At 43.0% G+C, this 10,244-nt stretch overlaps 1 protein-coding gene across 1 annotated transcript; it reads right to left on the bottom strand.

The window, feature by feature from the left end:
- Positions 1 to 753: 753 nt before the first annotated feature.
- On the bottom strand, positions 754 to 6,590 carry LOC115133569 (uncharacterized protein C4orf54 homolog). Its single transcript, XM_065021915.1, has 3 exons — positions 4,955 to 6,590; positions 4,877 to 4,911; positions 754 to 4,823 (listed from the first exon to the last, which is right to left on the bottom strand). Exons 1-3 carry the CDS (start codon positions 6,193 to 6,195, stop codon positions 1,996 to 1,998), a joined length of 4,104 nt encoding a protein of 1,367 aa, XP_064877987.1. The 5' UTR covers positions 6,196 to 6,590; the 3' UTR covers positions 754 to 1,995.
- Between the last annotated feature and the right edge of the window lie 3,654 nt (positions 6,591 to 10,244).

Here is a 10,244-nt window from a genome sequence, read left to right as displayed (position 1 = left end):
CACCTGAACACACCATCCCCACTGTCAAACATGGTGGTGGCAGCATCATGGTTTGGGCCTGCTTTTCTTCAGCAGGGACAGGGAAGATGGTTAAAATTGATGGGAAGATGGATGGAGCTAAATACAGGACCATTCTGGAAGAAAACCTGATGGAGTCTGCAAAAGACCTGAGACTGGGAAGGAGATTTGTCTTCCAACAAGACAATGATCCAAAACATAAAGCAAAATCTACAATGGAATGGTTCAAAAATAAACATATCCAGGTGTTAGAATGGCCAAGTCAAAGTCCAGACCTGAATCCAATCGAGAATATGTGGAAAGAACTGAAAACTGCTGTTCACAAATGCTCTCCATCCAACCTCACTGAGCTCGAGCTGTTTTGCAAGGAGGAATGAGAAAAAATGTCAGTCTCTCGATGTGCAAAACTGATAGAGACATACCCCAAGCGACTTACAGCTGTAATTGCAGCAAAAGGTGGCGCTACAAAGTATTAACTTATGGGGGCTGAATAATTTTGCACGCCCAATTTTTCCGTTTTTGATTTGTTAAAGAAGGTTGAAATATCCAATAAATGTCGTTCCACTTCATGATTGTGTCCCACTTGTTGTTGATTCTTCACAAAAAAATACAGTTTTATATCTTTATGTTTGAAGCCTGAAATGTGGCAAAAGGTCGCAAAGTTCAAGGGGGCCGAATACTTTCGCAAGGCACTGTAACATAAAGAAATAAGAAAAATAGAACAAGTTCTGGAAAACTATTTCAAATTTATTGAACAAATCTCAAAATGTATATTTGCTTGCAAAAACACATTCATTCGCAGTAGCAACATATTTTACGCCATAAAGTATTCTGTGCTGTGTTTGTTTTCTTTAACTGACACTGGTTATCTACATTTCCTGTGGCCAGTAGAGGCCAATTATATTCCTTTGCTACTTCACAAAAAAATCATCTGAATCTTTTCTTTTTCCCTCATGTTCTATGTCCATAAGGTCAGGTGGAAGGAGATCTCCATATTTAAAAGACACAAATGTTATTTTTTTATTCTTTCTTTCAACCATTATTTTTAGACTTTGTGCATACCCTCAACATTCTCTAGTCCTTCTGTCCAATTGTTAGCACACACACTTCCCTTCACAATGGCACCTCCAAAAGATTGTGACACCTTTTTTTTATCCAACAAAACCTATAAAGGTGTACTGGGTTACAAAACATCCAGCCCTAGACAACCCTGAAACATTCCACTGCTGCAAATCAATTGTATTTTTTTTTCACAGAGCAATGTTTAATTTACGAAGACAAGTACAATTATAAAAGTAAGAGCTCTATTCAATCTGGATTGCTGAAGTGTTACAGATTGCGCGATAGAAACGTAAAGGTAATTTCTGATTGAGCCGACATTGAATGCAGTCTCTCTCTAACGTGGGAACATTGTTTTTCAATTTAAATCACGCTGTAACGCTGAACTTCCGCGATACGGATTGAATAGAGCCCTAAATTGTGTCAGTGGGTTATCCTGCATAAGAAATATCAAATAGCAATCCCAAAACATACTCATAAAGGGAGAAAATTGACTGGCCAGCAGTTCCGAAAGCATGTGGTTTGCTATACACATCAATATAGAACAGTAATATGCTTGCATATACTGTATAGGGGTCTGGATAGAAAATATTTCCAAAACACACTTCAGTTCATAAATGTGAGATTGCTCTGTCCCTGTTACTATAAAAACAATAAAAATGGATAATACTTTCCTCACTGCATACCTTGTGTTCTTATGAAATGTCTAATCATTCACCTCTTACCTACTGTATATTAAGAGCACTTAAATGTGACAGGGCAAAATTCTCAACACTTAATGACATTTCAGTAATAAACATACTCAGAATAAACAGGCAACAACATACTCATTTCAGTATAAGTATTGTATAGCAAACCAAACCAGATATTGCACAATTTGTATTCAAGACAATGGCTCATTCATTTTCAATAGAAAAATTATAGCGGGCCTCCTGAGTGGTGCAGCGGTCTAAGGCACATCCTTGTGGGGATCAGGGGGGGAATGGCGGGCATGAAACCTGGGTAGATCGTGTAGGTGGGGCCGTAGGATCTGGGACTCAGGGCTAAGGGCGAGACGGGCATGGAAATGGGCACGGGCGGCATTTGGGGCATGGACATGGGCATGGGGGACATGGGCTGCTGGGAGATGGGCACTTCTACGTACTGTCCCGTCTCGGGGTCGAAGAGGCGGCAGGTGGCCGGCTGGACAGGGGTGTCCACCAGGTAGTAGTTCCCTGTGCTGGGGTCAAAGAGCATCTTTCTCTGAGTGTGGGGCACGGCATGTGAGGCCATGGCCGGGGAGAAGCAGTGCATCTGAAGTTGGGCAGACGCCATGCTTTGAGCCATGGGCATGTGGTAGATCATGGCGGTTAACGTGTCCTGGGCTCTCGTATCCATGATGATGGTGGAGCGTTTCTGTGGAGACTGTCGGGTCTCTTCCTGCTTCCGGGCGCCACCATGACCAGGTGGGCTGGCTGTCTGGGTCTGGGTCTTGACGCCCGTGGTGGCGAAGGTATAAATGGCTGTATTCTCATAGCCACCGCCGGCAGACACGGTGGCTTGCTTGGCGCTGGTGTCGTGAGACTTGACGGGGGTAGTGAGGCAGTTTTCGGGCTCGGCAGAGGCTCTGCTGAACTGGACGGGCCTGTCTGCCTCCATACTGTTGGCCCTTTCCCTCTCTCTCAACCTCTCCCTTGCCCCCTCATTGGCCACATTCACTCCCTCCTTCTCTGACCCATCCTCCTTGCTGGATATGAGAGAGAGCGCATGACTGGCTGATAATATAGAGGGTGGCTTGGATTTCCTTTTCCACTCATACAACTGCTCCATGGTTTTGACTGCATCCTGTAATTTCTCGAATGCAGCCAGGTTGGACAATTTAGACTCAGGTTTTGTCTTGTCACCGATGTCCAGTGTTTTCTCATGTCTTATAGAAGCTGTGCTGGTTTCAATTAGAAGTCCAATGGGGCATTCGGACGAATCACCTTTCAGCTGTTTTGTATTGCCTAATGGCACTCTCCCTGACGATCGTCGGATGCTGCTTTTGGCCGCCTCTTGCTGGGGTGATGACCTGAAAACTTCAAATGAATCCTCCTTGAGTTTAAATGTAGAATTCTCTGTTTGATTTACAGATTGCTTCCCATTCACATTGCTATTGGTATTCACAGACTGATACTTTATTTTGATGGGGGGAAGCGACGAAGGGTTTCTATAAGAAGCCTTTTTGGAAAGTTTCTGATCTGAGTGAAAGTCGCCGGCGGTAACGTTATTATCCAAAGACACAAAGTGATAAGAACTTTTAACCAATTGACGTACATCTCTAACTGTGTGTATAGGTGTTTGCAGCTTAGCCCTGTGGTCTCGTATGTCTCTGACCATGAAGTGTGGTACTTTTTCGGAAGACTCACCCTTCAATGCGGTAGCGAGCGCTTGGCACCTGGACTCGTCTCCTGGCTTTATCAGTTTGACTGAGTTACAGCCTATATTGGGAGGCACCAGCTTTGCGACGTTGAAAGGGTCGCCTTTGTTTTCTTTTACACTCCGTAAACTGATTTTAATTTCCGGGGATGTAGATGTTACAATACTTCTAGGATCCGCGACGTTGTTGGTGCGCAACTTCACACCTTCCTCTCCTTGATCCGTGGGCGCGCGGGTTAAATAATTCATAGTCGGCAGGGGTTTTGAAACTTCTATCTCATTGGATAGTAGTAGTTGGATATTTGGCACAAGCAAATGTGTCATTTTGGTAAGTTTACTGTTGCCTGGATCGGTGTACAAGTCCGTTTCCCCCTGGTTGTCGGTGGACGAAGACGGTTTCTCCTCTGGAGTTTTATCGTTTTTATGTTCCTTTTGAAACTCTAGCTCACCGTCCCTCCAGGATCTGAATGCGCTATTTTGACTTCGAAGCAGCGTGCTTTTGGACGCTTCGAATGCTCCTATTTTAGTATCGATTCCTACTTCATTTGTCGACTCTAAATTAGTTTCTGATGCAATAATTAAACTGTCTTGTCTCCGACAGTCGTCTTTGGCATCGCATGAGCTGGTGTCCACTAAATCCCCTAATTCGTCCACACAAACAATAGTTAGGTCAGAACTCGCCTCTGAGTATTTCGAGTTCTGCCTTTGAAAATCCTTAGGCTCCTTTGGTGTAGTCCTATCCCTCTCCCTGTGCGTAATTTCGGGCTCTTGTTTGAGAAAGGGAGATGGCGCGTGATAGGGCTCGCTTATCTCCCCCCTCTCCATTTTACGCTCCTGCTCAAACTGCATTTTCTTAGAAATTACATTTTTAAGAAGGCTCGAGGCTAATGTTGCTTTCTTGTGTGTGTCTTCCATGGTTTCCCCTGCATTACATGGTTGCTTCCTGTTCTCACTCCCCTGGCCGCTTGGCAATGTGTTGGTAACTTCATCTGTGGAACGTGATCCGGTTGCGTTTTTTGCACATTTTGAGCGCCTTTCACTCCCAGACATCCCGGATGTGACATTACAACAAACATTTAATGTTTCTGTGATCGTAATAATCCCACTGTGCCCCTGCCCAAATTCCCCCGTAAACTCACATTTCTTTGCTGCAGAAGATGGGTTATAGTGACCAGAAAGGGCACCATTCAAAGCAAAGAGCTTGTTCGTGTGCGGTTTAGTATTAGCCAATACCAAACCCTTATAACCTTTATTGTCTTTAACCTTAGCAATTTCAGAGGATGACGTAGAACGTTTATTAAAACTTTTATTCGGTCCCATGTTGCCATATTTGTCTCTGATACATGTCCCTCATACAGTTTGCAGTCAAAATATTTAAGGTCACGACGCCAAAAGTTGAAACCCCACCTCTTTAAGGAATACCTGTTCACCCCCCCCCTTAAAAGATTTAGAGCTCCACGATGTCATAAGGGTGGAGGACTCGCTGGAGGTGCTGAAATTGATGGCATCGAAATAAGGGTATGCTAAACTCTTGAACGCTCTGGCAGTCAAGTTGCGCACTTCCTTATCGGCGTCGTCAAGATCACTGAAGGCGCTGGATGCTCCGCTCGAATAGTCGTTAACATCTTTCCCTTTTAATTTGCCACCAAAGTGCAAGCGTCCGGGGGAGGCATCCTCAGTTACTCTGAAAACATAGCGACTCATGTCTGCGGCGTGCTTGGCACAATAAAGATTATTTTGATTTTCTTGGACGTTGCTAGGCTTATTTATAACTCGGGAAGTCGTTTTGATTGACAGGTGGATCTGCCCTGCAACATTCTTTTGGTTCTTTGACAGACCTTTCTCTGAGATGGCGCACTTGTCACCGTCACCGAGATCACTTTCCATCTTAGTGCTGACTGCTGGTCCTCTATTAGCCAGACCCTGATTGCTTTTCACCCTCTCCTCTCTCCCTGCCGTCGTTCCATCACCGTCAAAAGCAGCATAATCGACAAAAGAGTAGACCTGGTTATCATCCCAACCCTGCTCGATATCACAGTCGACATCGTGATCTGAAAGCTCGGAGAGCTGGATCTCGTGCGAGGTTATGTAATGAGACTCATCCTTCCTACTGCAAGGCGCGCAATCATCACAATCACCGGACAGCACCAAGCTCATGTCATCACCCGATTCACTTTGCTCGCTTAACATGTCAGTGTATTGTAAATCTTCATTGTCATTTTGTTCATCAACAGGTGTATTTTCTGCGTCCTCTTTTGGGGTAAAATCTCGGGTGTGCGCTCCATTACCAACGTCTCGTTGTGATTCGGTGCTGGCCATAATGTTTTCATTCAGAATAGTAACCTTGGAGCAGCAGGCAGTTCCAAGAAACCCGGATAGATAGCCCTTGGCACACTTCTTTGCGACAATATCCTCCTTAAATGTGTCACTGTTGATATGATCAGTCATCTTACTCGCCATGTCTCCGTATCCAGCAGTTTCTTCTTCTGCGCTCGACTCCCCGTTGCCCGCGTCAATCGCCATTTGGCTTCCTTCACTGGTGACAGAAACGTTGACAGTTTTCGTGCCGTCTGTATCCAAATCAAGTAAATCGTTCAATTCAACGTACTTCGATTCATCTTCCGTCCCAGTGGTATCCTTGCTATCGGGTATGCGCTTTTTTAACACATCGGTGTCCTTTGGGTGAGTTAGATTCTTCTCGGACGCGTCCATTGTTTCCATTGCATTACGCACACCTTGTATGCTGGCAATTTTACATTTGGCATGGGATAGAAAATAAACAATAGAGATAGAAGTCCCCAGGATTTCCTATTTCACCCCCTGATGTCCAGAGAACCAACCACAGGCTCCTAGTGGAGGTATTGCTGTGCGCTAGCCTCTGGCCGACAGCTGCGCTCGGGACTGTCACTTCGGAGGCCATTGGACACGCCGGTACTCCAGATATTCTAACTCATAGCCATTGTAAGCAAAGCATCTAAAAATGACGAGCTATTTACGAACCGGTGTGCGCTTTTACAGGCGTGAACAAAATTAACGCATTAAACTAGGCCTACTATAATGGATGTATTTGCTCCAACTCCAAGCCTGAACGGGAGTTGAACAGAGGTGGCATTCTGTTTGGAGACGGACCCGTTTCTGCCCTTCTTAAAATACATGCTAGAACACAAACCTAGAAATGGTGACGAAATTATAAAACGGCTATTTTAAACGTCGGTTGTTATGTGCGGCGTGTTTTGTTTCACACGGCAGACAAGGGAGACTGTCTCCACATACATTCCACCCAGCAAACAAATCATCAACTGCCTCGTCCACAAGTGATGGGAGTTATTTTGAGCTTAATATAAATGCTTGTAAAAGTGTCTGGGTATTATCACACTTTCACGCACAGTGGTTTAAGCCACATGATAATTGAAATGCGTGTCACTAGGAATAGGATAGTCATGTTGTGAGCGTTGCTTGTAGGCACATGCCACAATAAGACAGTCATGTTTTGCAATACACACAGGCGATGGTGATTACACACGGTTGCATCTCAATAACCTACTCTATTTTTTTATTCTCTACTTTCAGAGTCAATGAAAAGGCCTAGTGATTTGTGTTGATAAATAATCGCACTGCGTGAGGCTAATGACAGTCATTACAGGCAATGTATTAAATCATGAAATGTAACACTTAAAATCTTATTTTCCATAAAAGCACATTTATAAACGTATTTTGTAAAGTTATACATAGACACAAATGTCTCTTGATATGCAATATGACTCATAATGTATCAAATTAGGGTTAGATCGAATTTTAAGGTACTGATTGTCATAATAACACAACTATTTTCGCTTGTGTTCTGCTTCAAAGCCACCTTTTCAGAATTGTTTTAGCACAACCATGGTAGTAGTTCTTAGGACCACCTTCGTCAAATCACATGCAAATAAGCTCGCAATATTAACTGTTTTGCATACGGTATCTCACTCGGAATCGAAGATAATTCGCTAATGCTGAATTTTTAAATGATAGGGTTACTTTCTATTTCAGAATTAGACTACATTTGATTGGCACTTGTTTGGTGCAAACATATTTCCTGCTCGAAACTTTACGTCTTGTTGACCAAGTCATAAATAAAACGTTTAAAAAGTGCCAAGAATAACTTTTCTTTCAGCTAGTGAAATTAAAGATAGTAGCAAATGTATTGATGATAAAGACTTTATCTTAATACTCATAATAATGACATGTGGACATCAACAGTCATGAGAGCTGCTGCACATACACGGAAATATACGTTAAGTCATGATACAAGCAGTTATTTATGTATGACAGTCATATATGTAAGTCGCCCTGAGTTTATGACTTGACAGTATTATGACAGTGTCCTTTAAAATTAAGTCAAGTCTTATCGATTATACACCAATATTGCTATATGCAATTTCTCTAGATGATTAATGTGTTTGGTAATGGCTCTGTAGGGCTCTAGGTATGAGCTATGGGCTGTTAGTGAGCAGCTACTCACAGGGCAAATAGGCACAGTGCCCCTGATTGTACACACAGGCCATGGTATCACCTGGCCTCGCTAAACACTGATATGTTTCTCTTGTTCATATCAATCTGATAATCTGTTATCAGTGTCTCATAAAAGTGCATGATGGGGAGTAGGGTGATGTCGCCACTAGAAGCTGATCTTGGATCAGTTTTGCATTTCCCCCATGTGGTTAAGGTTAGGATTGGAGGAGGGGGAAGGTGATCCTAGATCTGTACCTAGGGGAAACTTCACCCTGGAGCACTGTGTGTAGTGTGTAGGTCTGCTTCATAAATAGTTTGATCACATGTTACCACATGGTAGATAGTGATATACTGTATTGTGTACTGTATCCTGATGTGGAAGACCACAATTTTTCACTTTTTGGACCCGGAGACTGGTTTAGATTTAATAGTGCCCTGTGTGTGTGTGTATCCATCTGTGTGTGTGTATGCATCTGTGTGTGTGTATGCGTCTGTGCGTGTTCACCCTGTGACAGACAGTGTTGACGACCAGAAATGATCAACACTCCATTCTGAGATTCAACATCTGCAGACTCATACTGGAGAGACACATCCCCTGCCAAGACTCGTACTGGAGAGACACACCCCTGCCAAGACTCATACTGGAGAGACACATCCCCTGCCAAGACTCGTACTGGAGAGACACACCCCTGCCAAGACTTACAGCACTGGTCATATCACGACCAGCCCGCCGCCCTGCAGATGTAGGATCTTAATTTGATCACTATTTTGTTGATGAGAATTTCCTTCCACAACAGGAAATGCAAATTTGTAGTATGTAGAAGGTTTTAAAAGGCTTCTAAATGAGTAATTTCCCACTTTCAAATTTCAGACTTGATTTGTCCTTACAAAAAATGTCCACTATAATCCATATAATAATTCACATTTATTGTTGCTGCAGGATTACGTTTCTGCTGTAGTAAACTGGCTCCAATTAAGATCCTGTACTCAGCACGACACAAATCTCACTGATCTGACTCACCATGACTAACGTTCTGTTACAAGCCATCTTTTGTTACATCCCATAACCGGATAATAGATTTAATGCAAACATGCACTTATTTTTCCAATTCTGTTTGATCAGTGATAACCTTAAGGGAAGAAGGAAAGGAAAATAATCAATCAATTGAATAGGCCAATGAGCAATCAGAGCAAAGTTGCCATTGAGGAGTCAGGATAGGCATCCAACAAGGAGGCCCATGTTGTAAAATCCCCATGGCTCCGCAGGGCAATGCCTGCCAACAGTGTCATGTAGAAAGGGTATCTATGGTTGTGTGGACACAGGCAGCCCAATTCTGATATTTTTTCACTAATTGGTATTTTGACCAATCAGATCAGTTGTGAAAAAAATCTGTTGTGATTGGTCAAAAGACCAATTAATGGAAAATCATCACAATTGGGCTGCCTGTCTGAGCACAGCCTAGGTAACCAGAGAGGTATCTGACCCCCAGGAAAGAGAAAAAAAAGTGGTCTGAGCCTCAGATATGTCAGGGCCACTTGCATCTGAATAACTCCGGGCCCCCGTTGCATAATCCAAATGGTTTCATCCATCTGTATATTTCTGTCTGTCTGCCTATCTGTCTTTCTGTATATCTGTTACTTGTTTGTCTGTTTGTCTAGTACCAAGACCTCACTGTCTATCTATGAGGACCCCTTGCATTTAAAAACACCATTCCATGCTGTGACCAAGGCTAAACCTTCCTTCTCCCACTGAAACAGGGTAAATTTAGAGGGCTATTTTAGACAGTTGGTCTGGTCTGTGCAAGTCTTGAGGAGTAGATACAGTTACTTTTGGAGCCCGTATCAAAACAGCAGGTGTTAAATCATGTCGGCCATTAATCGTAAATGGTTCCAAGTCCTCTGCGGGTGGATGACAAGAATACACACACTCACACACCAACTAGCTCTCACAGTCTCACGTCAGAATTAGACATTTGTCCATGTTTCTCAAATGTCAAATTTCAAAGCTGTTGCAAATGTCAAATTTCAAAGTGTTTAAGGTTAAGTTAAGTCATGAACTCATAATTTTTAAGGTTAGGGTTAAGTTTAGGCATTAACTCAGAAATCTTAAGGTTAGGCATTTACTCCGAATGACTAAGGTAAGGGTTAAGGTTTGGGATAGGCTTAAAACAAAAATCTAAAAAACAACTTTTAATCGCTACATTTGAACTTGCAACCTTTGGAATCAGTCAGATGCTTACCAAAACCTACTTGAAGGTAACAGAGCTCACTGCTGTCCT

Source organism: Oncorhynchus nerka, linkage group LG8 (assembly GCF_034236695.1).
Source record: "Oncorhynchus nerka isolate Pitt River linkage group LG8, Oner_Uvic_2.0, whole genome shotgun sequence".
In the NCBI taxonomy this organism is placed as follows: domain Eukaryota; kingdom Metazoa; phylum Chordata; class Actinopteri; order Salmoniformes; family Salmonidae; genus Oncorhynchus; species Oncorhynchus nerka.
Note: the sequence above shows the minus strand (reverse complement) of the source record. Positions and strands in the feature narration are given on the sequence as shown.

Bases quoted from the DNA above. Each gene is read 5' to 3' on its own strand.
- LOC115133569 (XM_065021915.1), bottom strand. From the start codon at position 6,195: ATGGAAACAATGGACGCGTCCGAGAAGAATCTAACTCACCCAAAGGAC. The intron at 4,912-4,954 runs GTCCTCCACCCT...AAATCTTTTAAG, and splicing joins AATTTCAGCACCTCCAGCGA to GGGGGGGGTGAACAGGTATT. The intron at 4,824-4,876 runs GTTTCAACTTTT...AAACTGTATGAG, and splicing joins GTATTCCTTAAAGAGGTGGG to GGACATGTATCAGAGACAAA.